Below are 16,989 nucleotides of genomic sequence, written 5' to 3' on the forward strand. Positions count from 1 at the left end.
ATGGAGGATATGATGTAGTTTATGAGGTGCTAAAGAGGATTGTGTTTATATAAGAGGTAGGGGGGGGGGGGCGCCAGTGGATCTGCTCGTCTGTCGCGTAGAGGTACACGTCCCACCGCGAGGCCCACTTGACCTGTTCACACCGCCGTCGCCGTGAAGAGAGCAGCGCCTCTCCGCCTCCCTCGGGAGGGGAGGGGCCTCGGAGTACTCCCACCGGACGTCGTACGTCCAGTAGACGGTCTGCGGCCCGGAGACCGGCTGCGGCGGCGCCGAGTGCGTCACCGGCCTCGCGCCGGAGCAAGTGGATAGCCCTCCTCCCGCGCCGGCGGGCTCATGCTGCACCGAGAACGGCTCGACCTCAAAGCCGACGATGCGGGCGCCCTCGAAGGCGTCCGGCTCGGTGTGGTACTTGAGGACGATCCGGTGGTGGTTGTACACGTAGTTCACCCCCGCGCTTGTCCCCGGGATCGACTCGGCGCCCCTGAAGCCCAGAGGGAAGCCGCGCTCGTAGATGGTGATGATGCGGGACGGGCTGCTGCCGAGGGCGGGCTCGACGACTCGGGTCGCCGCGGGGAGGTTGTCGACGATCCAGTTGACCCGGTAGTCCTCGCCAATCTTGGTGGCGAAAAGCGCCGCCTGCTCCGCGTCGTACGACTGCTTGCAGAGCAGCTGGCACGAGACCTCCACGTTCATCTTGATCGTGTACGGGGAGTTCTGGATGCGGTCTCCGCGCATCACCTCGCCAAGGTTTTCGCCCTTGTAAACAACCTCGGCTGGCCGACAGAATGGCAGGTCGTACCACTCGTAGGGCAGGTGCGTCTTGGTGGACGTCAGCTTGTTGACCTTCAGATCGATGGACTCGCCGTCGCGGTAATCGATCGGCGCCACACCGGGGAGATAGAAGGCGGCCGTGGGAACCACGAGCAGCAGGAGAGCGCTGCTTGTTCTGAGCAACATTCGCATCGCCCACGCTGCTGTGCGAGACTTCTTGTAGAGGGCGAGAAGTCTTCAAGGTGCCCTGCGGGCGCTTGGCCTCGAAAAAGAATTTTACGAACAAGAATTCTGAAAAACGTCCACAAGATTTTTGAGTGGCAGCTTCGCTGGAAATAAGGAAGAGGCGCGTTACTTCATGCGGAAGCTTGACAAACACACGGCGAGGGCGACAGCAAGAGTCGAACGGGAGGCGCCGGACTCAAAAGACACCGCCACATTCCTGAGACGCGCGAGGGCAGCCTCCTTAAAGGCAATGGGGTCTAGATTTGGAGCGCTCGCCGAAGAGGAGTACGACAAAATAGCGCCCGTGATTGCCTGCACGCTGCCCGCACTCACGGACACCATAACCGAAAGAAAGAGAGGGGAGCTTGCAGGAGAGGTGACGAGTGAACCTGAGGGAGGGTGTAGAGGATGTAGAGTGTAGAGCGCTGTAGAGCTGTAGAGATGTAGAGCGCTCTGGAGCGCTGTAGAGCTGTAGAGCTCTACATCGGCTGCGTGACGAACTGCCTCCGTTGTAGAGCGATGTAGAGCGCGATTTTGTTGTAGAGTTTGTTGTAGAGGCTCTACAGCCAAACCGCCGGGAAGGCAGTGACTCAAAGAGGTCGAGTCGCACTAATGGGGTGTCTCCGAGCTTACTGGAGCTCTGATGGACGGCCCTGACTATCCCTGACACACAGAGAGTCACTCTGATGGCACACAACACCCTATAACTGCGTCATCACCAGCCTGCCATGCGTCGCCGGTGCCGCATTCGTCGCTGTGCTTCTTTAGCAGGCGGTGGACTGTCGGCTGCGAGGACGGTCGCATTTGCGCGAGGCGAGGCGAGCATTGCTGCGCGTTGCATGCGCCATGACTCGCGCCAGCGCGTGCGGGAGCTCCTGGCTGAGCGTTGAGTCCAAGCGAGTTGCGCTGGCCACGATCGCTACGCCGAGCCGAGCTGACGCGCCGAGGCGCCGGCCAGTCGCAGCCGCGAGGCATGCCACAGCAGCAGAGGCACCTGCCACCCATTGGGCGGGCAGACAGAAGGCCAGGGCAGCACTGGCAAGTGCAACGCGCCTCATGTCGGAGAGCGACCGTGCCTCGTTCGCCGCTTTTGATGTAGAGTTTGTTGTAGAGTTTAGACAAAACAACTCTCTCTAACGTTTGTTGTAGAGATTTCACGTTGTAGAGCGCCTCTACATCGCTCTACAACGGAGGCGCATCGTCACGCGGCGGATGTAGAGCTCTACAGCTCTACAGCGCTCCAGAGCGCTCTACATCTCTACAGCTCTACAGACAGCGCTCTACACTCTACATCCTCTACACCCTCCCTCAGGAGTGAACTACAGGTAGTGGGGAAGGCAGCCTCGATCGCCATACAGACATGGGTGCGAAACAACGACAAGACCAAGGCACGGGCAGAGGAGCGAGAGAAGAACATAGGATGGATAGGGCGCCTGTTCACGGCATGGGGAGGGTGACGGCCTCGATGGGGCCACAAGCTGCGTGTGGGTTTACCTCACACCCATGGTCTCACAGTGTGCCGGCAGTCGCCGAACAATGTCGCTCACACAAGCCGCAGCACAAGTGAGTGATGAGGGCCAAGTGAAGGCGAGCCCATCCGCTGTCACAGCTGTGGCAGCCACACATATCACAGACACAGTAAGCTGTGCCAATCTGTGCGCAGAGAGCGTGTGAGCAGCAGAGGAGCTGTTCTCCAGGCTTCAGGCGCAAAGAGATGCATGCCGCATGTCACCGAAGGCGCTGTTGAAGAGACGGCGAGGTTCGCCGAGCGCGCGGCGCATCGGGCCCTCGGGGGAAGCCGCCGCCGTGCCGCCGACGAGGGATGAGCGGATGGTCGGATTGACTCTCTCCGCTGAGACGGCTTGTGTAGCCTATAGACTCAAATACGGACGACTACGGTATACTACACTCTAGAGAGACACACAAAGACACGCACACGTGGGCACGAGGGTCGAGGCGCGCGGTGTCGACTGTCGTGTAAAGCTAGCTGCTAGGGTGCTATAGGGCCTCTCTGGCAGGGCGGGTCTTGGCTTACGCTTATCGCTTAGCGGCGACCAGGCGCGGGACCGTCTGTGCCGAAGCGGGTCGCGTCCTCCGATTTCAACTCATCCTCCACACGCCACACGCACACCCTCTACATCTAGAACATAGAGAGAGATATGGTGAACATTACGGGCGCGTACACAGACGACAGATTACGAAAGCCGTACATTTGACAAAAGAGCGATCTTCACTAGGAACACGTTTGAGACGAGATGAGAGAGAGATGGTATCGCGCAAAGGGACCGGACGGCACACGCGCGGCGTCCACAGAACCTTCGTAGGCCTGCCCATGACGCGCCGGCCACTCAGCCTCGGGAGCTACCGCTGCTCTGCTGCTGCTGCCGCTGCTCAAAAGTCCACCATATTCCCGAGGATCTTCTTGAGCATCCTCTGGCCGTACGGGATGTAGGAGGCGACGTACCACACCATGGCGCACCACTGCAGTATGCAAAACACGAGGATCGAGATTGCGCTCCACCCGCTGATTGCAGCAAAAATTGTGAGCAGCATCATCGTGAAGTAGAGCGCTGTTGCATACTGGCGGCTCGACTTGCACATGTTGCGCAGCTGCCGCCGGGGCCCGATCAGGAAGCCCGTGCCGGCCATCGAGACGACGTTGCCCAGAGTGTACAGCAGCGCGAAGCCGGCCACGTGTCCCGTCCACCAGAGGAGCGTGCCCATCAGGCTAAACACAAAGCCCACGCAGAAGCAGCCGACCGTGCCGTAGAGCCGCTGCTTGAAGGTGAGGCTCGGGCACATCGAGTCGGCGCCGGGGACGCCCGCCGCCGCGCCGAGCCGGCCCGCGACCGCGCTCGCGCCTGGCCTGACCGAACCGCCTCCCGTCTGCGCAGCCACCGCCTGGTTGACGGTGACCCGGAACTGGTCGAGCACGGTGGCCGCGGAGCCGCCGAACTCAGCCGGCGGTGGCTGAGACGAGCGACCGAGCGCCTCATTGAGCCGGTCGCGCAGCCTCGACGAGGAGGATGGCATCGTCAGAGAACAAGCGCCGGTGTGAAGCTCGGGCAGGGGCTGTAAGGTAGTGAAAGACCTTCCCTGGGTCTGTCTCTCACACCCTCACTGTCGTCGTATGCGAGGTTCTTGTTTTCTTATCACCCTATCTGTGAACAGGGCTCGCACAGACCAGCGCAAAAAGAAATTTTCCCGAGTTGGGTTCTCTGTTTTCTTTTTTTTGTTTTTTCTTTCTTTCTTTCTTTGAACAGAACTGTCACAGTGAACAGAGTTCGTACACAACACCACCGAGACCTGGGCACCGCAAGAGGAAGCACCGCAAGAGGAAGCTCCTGAGAGTCTCAACAGGATTGATTGATTGATGGGAAGGCGAAACACAGTCCGACCAACGACTGGGACACCAACGCGGTATGGGTGGACGCTAGACGGGCGATGACGGTCACACAGGAGCGACACACAGAACCACAAGACAGGACACTCAGCCAAACTGACTGCCACACATCCTGAGCGAAGTTCCCTAGTCACCCGCGGCCGGACTCCATCCGGCACGCGTCGCTGGGCGCTCAGAGCCGCGTCCCCTGCTCGCCACCCCGACGCCAAAGCGCCCGAGCGAACAACAGGAGAGCAACATAAAAAGAAACCACCCGGAACGAAACAGACCGCCGCCAAGCTGGATCCATGGAAGGGCTCTGCTCGCAGACGGAGGCGCGCTGGTTCTACGCCTTCTACTCCAAGGTCTACGAGCGCCTGCAGCCCTACTTCACGTCGAGCGAGATGCGCGAGGCCGGGCTCGACCTCGCCGCCGTCGCGGCAGGCATGGACGTGCTCGACGTCGGCGCCGGCACCGGCACGCTCTCGATGCAGGTGGTTGGCCGCGGAGTCTCGCCCGACCGACTGACGCTCATCGACCAGAGCGAGGGCATGCTGAGCCAGGCGCGCGCCAAGCCGGAGCTCGCCGGCGCGACGACCGTCCTCGCCGACGCGCACACGCTGCCGTTTGGCGCCGAGTCGTTTGACCGCGTGGTGTCATCGGGCGCGATCTACTACTTCCCGCAGCCGGTGCTGGCGCTGCGCGAGCAGATGCGCGTCGTCCGCCGCGGCGGCGTCGTCCTCGCCATGGGATCTCTCCAGCCCAAGCCGCTGCTGTTGCGGCTTCTCGCGACCACCTTCAACCGGTTCCCGACCGAGGAGGAGTACGTGGGCTGGTTCGAGGAGGCGGGGCTGCGCGACGTGCGCACGCTGCGCATCTCCAACCCGTGGAACTCGAAGCAGTACGCGCTCGCCATCTGCGGCACCCGCCCGCAGGACAATTTACCATTAATTAAATACCTTGGCAGCGGGACACTGTATTTAATTAATGGCACCCGCCCGCAGGACGGCGCCGTCTTGCCGCCCGCAGACCCGCTCTGCGTCCGCAAGCCGAGAGGCAGCTGGTGGCGGCTCCCGCTGGCGGTGGCGCGCTTCTCCGTGGCGATGGGCGCGTTTGCAATCCTCGGCCCGCTGCAGGCGAGCCGGCAAGCCCCAGGCCCGAGGCGTGGGGGAGCCTGCACCGCTCACGCACCGCCCACGCCGCGGCAGGTGCTCAACGCGGCGGTGGGCATGCGCCGGCTGAGGCTGGCGCAGTGAGAGGGGGGACGGAAGGAGGCGCGCGGCCGAGGCTCGCGCGCGGCTGGCCTGGCGGCTGCAGCGCGGAGTCGCTGGCAGCGAGATGGAGAGCGGAGGGTCCGGTGCGGAGAGCGGTTAACCTACTCGGATCTTAACTCGGGCTCGATCCCTGGTCCCGCGATCCATCGCACCTGAAAACGTAGCGTCCCTGGTTCGTGATACTATGCCGCGCCGGCTCAGAGCGTCTTGCTCAGCGCGGGATGGGTTAAATAAATAAATAAATAAAAACGGACACCTCTCTACTGTGAGATGGGTAAAAAGGAACAGGCCCCCGCCCTTGCGATGTGCTTATGTCTCTAGTTTTTTTAGTTAGCCCCAAATGCAAAAAATGGACGATTTGTTTTTTAGTTAGCTATCTCCCCGTATCTGACTCCACCTCTATCTCCCCTTCTTTCCCTCTGTTGGTATCTCTCCGCATTATTTTGCCCGTACGTCTGCCCACATGCACATCTACCGAAGAAAACCGAACAGCCAGTGGGACGAACGAGGGCCACGACGGCGGCCCAAGCGGGAGGGAGCGGAGACAGTGGGCAGCGAGCGAAGTGGGTGAGACTGATGATGCTCCTTCGACTTAGGGAGCGGTTCAGCTGCTGGGCGGGCTTCAGGGTGGTGCTCACGCGAAAAGGAATCGACGCGATGTACAAAGCATACAACAAGAGGAGAAAGGAAGAGGACGGACATCAGTGATGACGAAACAGAAGCTAGCGCAGAAGAGAGCAGGGCAGACCCGGGGACTGGGGAGCCGGAGCGGACGGCATCGGCCGCCGAGGGAACGTTGGGAAGAGGCACGAGGAGGGCGGCGACCTCAACCGACTATGGAGGACCCGTCACCAGACGACGCAGAGCAGACGACGGTGAGGCGGAGCAGACGCGCAGGGCGAGACGAGGGAGGGAGCAGGATGTTGCGGAGATCAGCAGGAGGATGTACGACGAGATTAGGAGCAGCAGGGACCCGAGGGACCATGTGGAAGACGGCTAGTGCTAGTCCCCCATCGGGAGGACGACCCCGGCTAGTCGCCGACCACACCCACAAAGAACCCTGCACAAAGACCGCAGGGCGGGGACCTGTTCCTTTTTACCCATCTCCTAGTAGAGGTGTCCGTTTTATTTATTTATTTACATCTACCGACTACCCGTAACCGTTATACACACAGTCACAGAGAGCCCCCCGTAAGAAAAGGTGTATCTCGTTTCCCTCCCGGTATCCCGCGGTATCCCGCCATATCTCGCCATATCTCGCCGCGGTTACCGTGAAAAAAATCGTACAAACCAGGGATGTCGCACCGCGAGCCGACCGACGTCAGCCTCGCCATGCAGAGCCCCCGCCCGCGCGCAGGACAATGCCTTGCGCGCCTTCGCCCTTCCGCCTTGGCCTTCGGCCGGCATGCGGGGACAGTCGACATGCGCCACACTGGGCATCTTTGGCGGAGCCTCGCTCGGACGGTTTCCCTTGCTTGTTGTGTATGACCCTGTGATCCCCCCCAATGAACACGGCACAAGCCATGCGTGGCTAGCTTTGAGAGGTAGGGGACGGATACCATTAAAAAATCCCCCGAGGTGGGCGACGGGCGTCCCATGCTGCATGCACATCACTGCGCTTCGGCGAAAGTCCAGCTTCGGAGATCGTGGGAATGTTTACAGGCTGATTTTGCCACGGTCCGAGTCAGAAGCGAGTCACCTCGGCATGTCAGAGGCACCTGGCCCCCCCCCGGCGACCATCGCCGGGGTGGGGACCAGCACCGAGGGAGCAGCACCCCCACTCGCAGCGATGCAGCCTCCCCACTTTCCCGCAGCGCCAGCTGTTCCCATGCCGGCGACCAGCGTTGGTGTGGGCGCTCGGTGGACGCCTCTGACCATGGCTGTGTATATGTGGTTGACCGCGGCCGCTCTTCGCTGTAGGCGCGGGCTGGCCGGCACCCACGGCTCAGCCGGGCTCGAGCGCGTGCGGAAGCGTCGAGAGGGGTGTGGACGCTTCGACACAGATGGAAACGGGCAGACCCGCAATCGTCTCACCGGGCGCGGGGAGCGCGCCCCTCCAGCTGTCGATGGGGGCGCAAGCGGGAGCGTCGTCTAGTGTATTGCTCGAAGACCTCATGCAGCCGATGGGTTCCTTCTACCCAAACGGATCCGGCGGTGCACTCGTGTTGCCCAGCCATCTCTCGCCGCCAACGCCTCCCGTCCCAACCCCTCGCCGTGCGCTTCAGGCGAGCGGAAGCGGTGCGCTTCGGCGTGCGTCGCCTGCTGCCAGAAGCGCATCCGCTGCGTGATGCTCCGCTGCGGCAGGTGCTCCAACTGCGTCGCCCGCAACATCCCGTGCATCCCCCGCGTCGGGCGGAAGCGCGGCCCTCCGCTCCGCGAAGAGCGCGAGGCACGGGAGCGTGCCGTCGCCCTGGCGCTGGAGCGGCAGCACTCGGGCATGTTGGTCGGCAGCCAGGACTCGCCGCTCGGCTCCCGCCCGGGCGGCTTCCCCGGCGTCCCGTCGATGCCCGTGCCGCTCTCGGCGTTGCAGCAAGCGCAGCTCGTCGCCCTCTCCGCCGCCAGCCAGCCACCGCAGCCGGTGGCGATGCTGCAGATGATGGCGCACCTGCAGGCGATGCAGCAGGCGCAGAGCTCCTACTCTGGCTCGCCGCTCGGGCAGCACGCCCCCTCGCCGCGGCAGTGGCCGCAGATGCCGACCGGCCAGCAGATGCCGACCGGCCAGCCATCCCCGGAGCAGTGGCTGGTGCAGCAGGCGCAGCAGGCGCAGATAGCGCAGGCAGCGCAGACAGTGCAGCAGGCGCGGCAGGCGCAGCAGGCGCAGACAGTGCAGCAGGCGCAGGCAGCGCAGCAGGCGCAGGCAGCGCAGCAGGCGCAGGCAGCGCAGCAGGCGCAGGCAGCGCAGGAGGCGCAGGCAGAGCAGGAGGCGCAGGAGGCGCAGGCGATGCTGACGCAGCAGGGCCAGGCGCAGGCGCAGGCGCAGCAGGTGGGGCGGGGCTAGTTCTGATGGTTCATCGTCTCGGACTAACTCCACAACTCATCCATAGGCGCAGCAGCAGGCCGCAGCCCAGGCGGCACACCAACAAGCAGCAGCACAGCTGCTGATGGCGCAGCGGCAGGCTCAGGCCCAGGCGATATTGGCGCAGCAAGCGCAGGCGCAGCACGCGCAGCAGACGCAGCTCGCGCTCGCTTGGCAGTTCTGGCAGACGGGTCAAGCTCAGGCTGTTGCGCAGGCTCAGCAGCAGTTGCAGCGGCAGCAGCAGCAGAGCTCTCTCTCTGCGCAGTTACAGCACTTGCAGCAATTGCAGCACGCACAGCAGCAGAGGTTCAGCGCTATTTCGGCGCAGCCGGTGGCGGAGCCGACGCCGACGCATCAATCGTCGACGACAGCGCAGCCGCCGCTATCGCATCCGCCGTCGGGTGAGCCCGCGCCGCTGGTGGCGATACCGGCGGCTGCGCAGCCTCAGCCGGTGGCGATGCCGGCGGCTACGCTGCTTCCAGGAATTGCCATACCGGCGGCTGCACAGCTTGGAGCGGTGGCGATGCCGGCGGCTGCGCAGCCTCAGGCGGTGCCGCAGTGTTTGGTCGACAGCCCCCTGCAGACACCCAACGGAGGAGCTACTCACGAGGCCGTGCCGCCGCCGCCGCTCGCGGGGGAGCCGGTGCAAGCTCCGGTGAAGCATCCGCAGCAGCCGTCGGAGCCGCCGCCACCGCCGGAGCTATAGCAGCTTCTCTCTCCGTTTTCGCAAGCGCTCCCCGGGGCGTTGGCCGGGCGAGGCTCCTCTCGAGGGCTTCCTCCTTCGCGGCAGCGGCAGCGGGGGCAGGCTCCGTTTCCCCGCGCTCGTCGTTCTCGTCGTTCTCCTCGCTTTCGTCATCGCCGGCGCCGGCCGGTTCTCTCGCGGCGGTGCGAGCCTTGGCAGAGCGAGCATTTTTCCTACATGCATGTACAGACCTGCCATCCCCTGCTGGTACTCGCCGGGGTGTGGCGGGCGTCGGTGCATCCGTCGTGTACTTACAGAATGCTGATTGGTTCCCCTATGCAGCAAAAATACCCCCAAAAGAAGAAAACCCGCAGACCAGTGCCCGCCGTCGCTTCGGCCCCGAAACACATGGACGCCGCGAGTGTTATGCGCCTCGTTCTATGAGCGACCCAGACTTCTCGTCGCGCCGCTCCGGTGACGGCTCGCTGGAGCCGCACACGCCCAAGCCGCGGAAGGCGCGGAGCCTCGGTCGGACGTCGGGGAAGAAGGCGCTGGCGCTGGCAGCAGTGCACGCTTGCTCGGCCCACTCTGACAGCGAGAACTCGAGCGAGACGCACCGCTCGCGGCGGCGACCGCCCTCTTCCGCTCCTCTCGGCGGCGCACTGGTCAGCGCCTCGCTCTCGGAGCTCATCGATCTCGAGAGCGGCACTCCGGACCCGCGTGCACGGCGCTCCGGCACAAACTCACGAAAGGAGAAGCGGCCGAGCGTGCGAGAGCCCAAGAGGGCGCGGCCGCGCGTGGGCCTGCTCATCGCGCTGGCCGTGTGCACCATCCTCTTCGGCCCCATCGCCACGCTCGCCTCGTACGTCCGCCTCTCCTCTGTGCGCCGGCCAGCAGGCCCTCCGTCGCCAGCCGCCGACGCCGTCACGCTTCGGTCGCACACGTTGCACCTGTCGCTGGCGGGCTCGGACCGCAAGGCGCGGATGGTGCTCCCGCGGTCCGCGGACTGGGCCATCTTCCTAGCCGGCTGCAAGGAGCGGCTGCAGATCGCGGCCGTGGCGCAGGTGACGGACGAGTCTGGCGACGGGATCCACTCGGTGCGCGGTGGCGGCGCCGAGGGGAGCCGCCTCGCACTCGCCCTCGCCAGCCACCCTGGCCCGGACGTAGGTCGCCGACCTGATGCACGAGGACAACCTGGTCGTGCACGCGCAGCCGGCAGAGTCGGGCGCAGCCTCCGCGAGAACGAGCGGCACCGGCGCTAGCTCGCCGGCGCAGCTGCCCGGCTCAGCTAGCAAGGAGCCGCCAGCTGGCAAGGAGCCGACAAAGGCGAAGCCTGAGGAGCAGAGGGGCGCCCGCGCGGCCCAGGCGGGCGGAGGCGCGCCCGCCGCTGGCGCCGTGCGGCGCGCCGAACCGCCGCCGCCGCCGCCGAGGAGGAGGCCGCCCCCGCCCCTGCCCGAGTGCGGCGCCCGCCACCCGGAGTACCGCGTGGCGGTGCTTGTGCCGCTGCTCGGCCCGCCGCCCGCCTTCCTGCCCTACTTCCTGGCGTCGGCGCGCACGAGCTCGGCCCTCGTCGACTTCGTCCTCTTCCACGAGGGGCAGCGGCTGCCGTGGGAGCGACCTCCGAACGTCAAGCTGGTCGACGTCGGCCCAGGCGCGGCCAGCGAGAGCGAGCGGCCAGCGAGAGCGAGCGGCCAGAGAGAGCGAGCGGGCAGCGGGGTGCCGTCCTCAAGCGCTAGTCCTCGAGCCTGCCTTGCGCCCTCCTAGGCGGCCTCTCGGAGCTGGTCGGCCTCCGGCTCGGGGAGGAGCGACCCCCCTCCCCCCCTCCCCCCCCCCCTCCTCCCCTCTCCCCCCCTCCCCTCCCCCCCCCTCCCCCCTCCCCCCCTCCCCTCCCCCTTCCCACTCGACGCCGACTCCTCGAGACCTCTCGAGACGTGAGCCGCTCCCTCTCAGCGCAGGAGCTGCACTTGCCGCTGCGCAACGCGACCGCCGTGCTGCGCTCGCTCAAGCGGCTCTTCGAGAGGTGGCCGCGGCTGATTGCAGAGTACAAGCCGGCGTACGGTCGCTTCTTCTCGGACTATCTGCTCGGCTACTCGCATTGGGGATATTGCGACCTCGACATGGTCGTGGGTGCGCCGAACTCTCCCTCTCGAGCCTTCTGCGGACCGCCCACGCCACGTCCACGACACGTCCACACCACATCCACAACACGACGCGTCGCTGCCACGTCCCACAGGGAGCCTGCCGACCTTCCTCGAGCGGAGCGAGCTCGCCGAGCAAGACATCGTCACCTTCTCGTACGGCGAGCGGCTCGCCGCGCCGCACCCCGCGAGGCGGCGTTCCACGCGTGAGGAAGCCCGCCCCCAACTTGCCAGGCGACGCGTCGGGCCTCTACCTGCGGGGCCAGTTCACGATTCACCGCAACGACCACTCGATCAACGACCTCTGGCGGCAGTGCTCCAACCTCGGCTCCGGCCTCGAGGCGCAGCCGCTATCGCCGGCTGTGCGCTGCACCGCAGAGCGCTCGCCCGACGGCCCGGCGGGCGAGGGACTGTAGGCGGAGCTGCAGCACAAGGTCTCCTTCTTGGAGCGGTCGGAGGCTGCCGGCTCGAGCGGCGCGCATCAGCACACGCGGTTCGTCTCTGCAGAGGGAGCCTCGCGGAGGGCCCGCTCGCTTCGGCCGTGGAGCTACTCTGACCTCCGGCGTGATGATGCCTGCAGGCTGCTACTCGAAGGTCGCCCTCGCTGCCGGCGTGCGCTTCAAGATCGCCCCCAAGCAGGCGATCGGACTCGACATCCGATCGACCGCATCGGCCGTTTGGGCGGGAGGGGCCGTCTGGCATTGCTCCGCTGCTACCGAGCCGGACGCGTCGCTCTTGCAAGAGCTCGCCGCCGCCGGAGTGGCGCGCCGTTGCTACCTGCATTTGCCGTCGATACAGCCGGCCGTCGGCGGCGCGAGTCCAGTGGAGGTGCGCGATACGGGCTGTGGCGACTGGATCTCGCCAGAGTGCAGGCTCTGCGCCGCAGATCCACCGGCCGACGGGAGCTCGATCGCGTACTACGCGCGCGACGGCAAGGTCCACTCCCGTCGGATCGACTCGTCAGCGCTAGCGCTGCCGAGCCCGAATGCGCATGGGTGCCACCAGGCGGCCATTTTCCACTTCCAGGAGTGGAAGAAGCATTGGGATGGCAACGCCGATGTCGTCGACGTGCTCTCGCCTGCCGACACGGTGGACCCGGGGCTGGCGTTCCACGTCTCGACTGCGGGGATTCGCAGACTCCGTTTCTGAGGGAGAGCGCGATCGAGGGGGCATGGAGCCCCTTCCTTCTCTAGCGGCGTGATCTTGAGATGACGGGCGTGCGAGCGACACACGCGAAATGTGTCGAGCTACGAGAGATGTGTGTACCGTCGCGGAGAGTTGTCTCGAGCGCGTTTGTGTCTGTGGTGTGTCGCGCCGGAGGCGAGCGCAGGCGCCCCCGCCGCATGTGCGCGCGCGTTCTTCCGAGATGAACCCAGTACAGTTTTACTATGCGGAATACGGCTCTACACTGGAGGGGTCACGGACGCAAACTCTTGTGATCAGGAGGGGACCACAAGGCACGAGTCATGCGACTTGAGTGGGGGGGGGGGGGGGGGGCGGGTTTGAGAGAGACAACGCGCAATAGTATACGCGCAGGGGCCGGGGGCGGGCAGGGCGCGTCACACACAGGCCACAGGGACGAATGGGTAGGGAGCAGACACTAGCAGCAGATGTCACTTTGCACAGGATGGTACTCTATGTGTTTGAGGGGCGCAGAGGGACAGGGGTAGCATTAGCACAAAGTCGAAGGCGTTAGTCGTAGCAAGGCCAAGGATGGGCATGGCGAGGTGGTGGCGACAGGAAGCAGAAGTCAAAAGGCGAGGTCGTTTGACGCAGCCGGCGATGCGAGGTCGACGCCGAACATTTGAGCGTCGTCCACTTGCATCGCCCTCGGTTCCTCCCTGGCCAGGGAGGGGCTCGTAGGCTCCGCGGTGTTGTTGAAGACGTCGGGAGGCTCGACGCTGTTCTCGGCCGCCATCGGGAACCGCCCCTCCGGAGTAGGCGTGGGGGACGCGTTCGTCTCAGACTCGCGCCCGCGCTCGCCGTCGTTGAAAAGCGAGCTGATGATTTCGTCCATCAGCCAGCCCTCATGCTCCGCTGTCTCCGACGGGCTTCCGGATGCGGAGATGCGGCGTTGGCCGGGCGACACGAGGCTCTGCCCGTCGATAGGGGACGAGTACTCGGAGGGTAGCTCCCTCTTTGCCCGCGTCTCGCGCTGCGCCTTCTGCAAGAGCGCGTGCTGCCCCTGGGCAGTCATCTGCAGCGCGGCGGCAGCCTCTTCCGGCGAGCCGGGAGGCAGTTGCTCCTTGTGGTACTGCAGCTGCATGTGCAGCTGTCGGAGCATCTGCAGCTGATGCTGCTGCAGGCGAATCTGGTTGCTGACCCGCTGCAGGTGTGGGGAGGATGGCTGGACACTGGCCGCGGGCTCGGCGGGCTCTGTCTGCGGCTTGTGCACCAGCGTCTCGGAGGGGTGGCCATCGCACTCTGAGCTACCGCTGTTGAGACTCGCCAGCTCATCTTGGTCCACGACAGAGTCGGAGCTGCTCTCGGGGGTGAGTGGTGGCATCGATGAAATGCCACCTCCGACCGGGATCCCCGCCCGACGCTTCTGCATCAGCAGCCGGTATTTTTGCAAATGCGACTTGATGTTCTGTGTCGTTGGAGCGCCCTCGCGCTCGCAGCCCATCAGCTGCGAGATGGCCTGCGGCTTCGCCTGGTCGACCCCAAGCTTATGCACCGCCGCCTCAAAGCGCATGTGCATCTGCGAGCTCCAGATGAAGCGCTGCTTCCGCCGCGGATCTCCCCCGGGACCGGCGGCCTGGTCCCACGTCCCGACCCCGGGGCACTGCTCCCCAATCTCGGCAGCGGAGAGTTGGGCCGAGAGGCCGGGTGAGTTGAGGTCGTCGGGCATCGGGTACTCGTGCGCCTTGCCGTCCAAAGTGAGCGCCATGCCGGGCGGCACAGTCCGTGTGTGGCCGTGCGCTTCGGCGCTGAGGCCGGCGCTGGCGGTCGGGTACTCCATCCACTGCGCGTGAGCGTGCGGATGAGGGCTCACGGGAGGGTACTCGGGCGGCATGCCTCCGTGGTAGTCCGCTCCGTGATAGGTCAAGGCGGGGACGGAGTTGGCGTTGGCGCGGAGTTCGGGTGCGACAGCGCTTCCAGTACCGTCGCCGCCTCCGTCGCCGCCACTACTCTCGGCCATGGCCCAGCCTCCACCCAGCCCTCCATGCTGCGCCATCTCGACCGCAGCGGGCGAATGGGCAGGCAATGGCGTTGGCGCTTGCGGCGGCTGAGGCGACGGTTGCTGCATCTGCGACGTCAGCGGCGGCTGCGGCGTCTGCTGCATTTGTGACGCGGCCTGCTGCTGCGATGCTTGCTGCGTGAGCTGCAACGCGGCCGACTGGGGCGTGAGCGAGGGATAGCCACCACCCTGCGCCCACTGACTGTGGAACTGATGGTGTTGGTGCTGGTGCTGGTGCGGATGTTGGTGCTGGTGCTGTCGCTGGTGCTGATTGTGGCTGGCTTGGCCGCCAAAGGCGGCATTCTGTGCGGCAGTCGCCGCGGCGGCGTGTGCCGCCGCTGTCGCCGCAGCAGCCTGGGCGGCAGCCACGTGGGCGGCAGCCGCACCAGCGCCGTTGCCCAGTGAGGGCAGCACGGTGCTTCCGGGCAGTAAGGGGGTTGCATGGACCACGCTCGGCTCGGGCAGCAAGCCGGCCGCAGCGGCCCTGAGCGATCGCTGCCGCTTGTTCTGGAACCACACCTGCACCTGCCTCGGCGTGACCGCCAGCTGTGCGGCGAGAGCCTCCCTCGTCTCGACCGAGGGAAACTTTTCGCTTAGGAAGACGAGCTCGAGCTTGTGCAGCGCGAGCTTCGTGATGTTCCAGCGAGGCGCCTTGGTGCTCTTCACCTCCTCGGCCGGGGCGGGCGGCTCCGCCGCGGTCTTAGCCATGGCCTCAGCAGCAGTGTCTGGCTCCTCGGCGACAGCTTCGCTCGAGCGGTCCGTCATGCCATCCTCAGCCTGGGCGACCGTTCCAACGTACTCGCCCGCCATCGCCGCCGCGCTCCGCGCAGCGCGCTCCACGAGTCCCCGCTCGCTCGACACCAACTCGCCCCCGCCACGCTCCTCGCTGCGCAGATGCTCGATCGGCCGTCCGCGTATCTGCAAGACTGTGCGAAAACGCTCCGGAAAATTTCAAAATTGGCAAATTTGCCAATGCAAACTCATTCGTTTTGATGGGAATTGTCATAGCCGCCCATGCTTTCCTCATTAATTTGCCGTTGCCGTTCAGTCGGGCGAAAATGCGAAATCAGCGTCCGTCCCGCGTCGTCCGCCTCCGGCAACCGGCGGAAATAAATCGAGCGAGGGGCGAGAGTTGTGTTTCGTCTTGAGCACTTGAGCACTGGATAGGGTCGGTTCCGCATGGTACGGGACCCCTCGATCGTCTCGCCCTCCCTCACTGGTGTGTTTCGTCTTTGTTTTCGATCGTCTCGCCCTCCCTCGCTGGTTGGTTGTGCTCATTGGGGGGGGGCATAACAAACACGGTACAGGATCGAGGTGCACGCCGCTGAGGGACTGTCTGAATGAAATCGGCCGGCGGCAAATACTCGCTCGGTGCTGTCTCTCTCTCTTCTTGTGAGAGAGAGATTTTTAGCAATACCAAACAACTCTATCTTCTTGTGTGTGTGGGTGGGGGGGGGGTATGTGTGACTTCTAGCAATACCAGACAAATCTAGTACTCACGATCGAGGGGTCCCGTACCATGTGGAATCGACCCTATCCAGTGCTCAACTGGTGCTCAAAGTGCTCAAGTACTCACATGATCACGCACGCGCGCGCGAGGCGTGCGCGGGCGGAGGACGGACGGACAGGGAAGCCAGTGTGCAGTGAGAGAGAGAGCGAATGGCGCGGTTCACCGCCTCGCACAACACAGAGAGATAGAGAGATTTAGCAAAAGAGAGAGAGAGAGAGGGGGGTGGGTCCCGTACCACGGCCTCCACGCGGAATCGACCCTATCCAGTGCTCAAGTGCTCTGTGCTCAAGAGACGGAGAGGGGGGGGGGGGGGAGGCGATGCGATGCGTTGAAACGAGAGCGAGTACTGGATCCTGGTTGGGCGATGCGGATTTGCGCGCAGGCGGCGCAGCTTGAGCTAGATAGAGCTTGAGAATGGCGATCGGCGAGAAGGCGCCGCCGCTGAACGGACCTTGTTTGATTCCGAGAATTCTTTCGTGTTAGTGCCAGTGCGCGCCAAAAGAAAGAAAGAAAGAAAACAGACAACCCAAGGGAGGGATGGGAGGACGGCACGCCGCCACCACACAGTGTGCGCGCCAGTCTGCAAGCCTAGGTGTTAGATATGTATCCAGTGTATCCAGAACTTGGGTGGATACACAGTGTATCTAGTGTATCTCAACTCTCGGAAGCTGCCTACACACGCGCCCTCTCCGGCTCTCGCTCGCTCATGCCTATCTAGGGGAGAACCAAACCTAAGCCATCACAATTGCAGCCGGCGCCGCCGCGGCGAGGGCCGTGGCGGCAGGCGCCGGCGCAGGTGCCGGCGCAGGC

At 64.6% G+C, this 16,989-nt stretch overlaps 5 protein-coding genes across 5 annotated transcripts; 2 read left to right on the plus strand and 3 right to left on the minus strand.

The window, feature by feature from the left end:
• Positions 1 to 339: 339 nt before the first annotated feature.
• EMIHUDRAFT_46235 (hypothetical protein) lies at positions 340 to 915 on the minus strand (the record flags this gene model as incomplete). Its single annotated transcript, XM_005756241.1, has 1 exon — positions 340 to 915. A coding segment is annotated over one exon (576 nt), but the record flags the coding sequence as incomplete, so codon positions are not given.
• Positions 916 to 3,172: 2,257 nt separating this feature from the next.
• EMIHUDRAFT_360512 (hypothetical protein) lies at positions 3,173 to 4,054 on the minus strand. Its single transcript, XM_005756242.1, has one exon. It carries the CDS (start codon positions 4,027 to 4,029, stop codon positions 3,388 to 3,390), a length of 642 nt encoding a protein of 213 aa, XP_005756299.1. The 5' UTR covers positions 4,030 to 4,054; the 3' UTR covers positions 3,173 to 3,387.
• A 632-nt stretch (positions 4,055 to 4,686) lies between these two features.
• EMIHUDRAFT_221641 (hypothetical protein) lies at positions 4,687 to 5,634 on the plus strand (the record flags this gene model as incomplete). The annotated part of the gene is made up of 2 exons (XM_005756243.1): positions 4,687 to 5,238; positions 5,383 to 5,634. The coding sequence occupies 2 exons, from the start codon at positions 4,687 to 4,689 to the stop codon at positions 5,632 to 5,634; spliced, it is 804 nt and encodes a 267-aa protein (XP_005756300.1).
• Positions 5,635 to 7,340: 1,706 nt separating this feature from the next.
• Positions 7,341 to 12,873, plus strand: EMIHUDRAFT_466309 (hypothetical protein). The gene is made up of 10 exons (XM_005756244.1): positions 7,341 to 7,499; positions 7,573 to 7,806; positions 7,878 to 8,635; positions 8,697 to 8,859; positions 9,804 to 10,447; positions 10,518 to 11,066; positions 11,306 to 11,477; positions 11,584 to 11,685; positions 11,723 to 11,850; positions 12,083 to 12,873. Exons 1-10 carry the CDS (start codon positions 7,358 to 7,360, stop codon positions 12,635 to 12,637), a joined length of 3,447 nt encoding a protein of 1,148 aa, XP_005756301.1. The 5' UTR covers positions 7,341 to 7,357; the 3' UTR covers positions 12,638 to 12,873.
• A 365-nt stretch (positions 12,874 to 13,238) lies between these two features.
• EMIHUDRAFT_221645 (hypothetical protein) lies at positions 13,239 to 15,479 on the minus strand (the record flags this gene model as incomplete). Its single annotated transcript, XM_005756245.1, has 2 exons — positions 13,239 to 14,650; positions 15,056 to 15,479. The coding sequence occupies 2 exons, from the start codon at positions 15,477 to 15,479 to the stop codon at positions 13,239 to 13,241; spliced, it is 1,836 nt and encodes a 611-aa protein (XP_005756302.1).
• Positions 15,480 to 16,989: the final 1,510 nt, after the last annotated feature.

Source organism: Emiliania huxleyi (assembly GCF_000372725.1).
Source record: "Emiliania huxleyi CCMP1516 unplaced genomic scaffold EMIHUscaffold_98, whole genome shotgun sequence".
NCBI classification, from domain to species: Eukaryota; Haptophyta; order Isochrysidales; family Noelaerhabdaceae; genus Emiliania; species Emiliania huxleyi.

What these genes read in the sequence shown, in the direction of transcription:
- EMIHUDRAFT_360512 (XM_005756242.1), bottom strand. Translation starts at nt 4,029, where the DNA reads ATGCCATCCTCCTCGTCGAGGCTGCGCGACCGGCTCAATGAGGCGCTC.
- EMIHUDRAFT_466309 (XM_005756244.1), top strand. Translation starts at nt 7,358, where the DNA reads ATGTCAGAGGCACCTGGCCCCCCCCCGGCGACCATCGCCGGGGTGGGG. An exon ending in CGCAGGCGCAGGCGCAGCAG is followed by an intron (nt 8,636 to 8,696) that starts GTGGGGCGGGGC and finishes ACTCATCCATAG; the next exon opens with GCGCAGCAGCAGGCCGCAGC. An exon ending in GAGAGCGAGCGGGCAGCGGG is followed by an intron (nt 11,067 to 11,305) that starts GTGCCGTCCTCA and finishes CTCTCAGCGCAG; the next exon opens with GAGCTGCACTTGCCGCTGCG.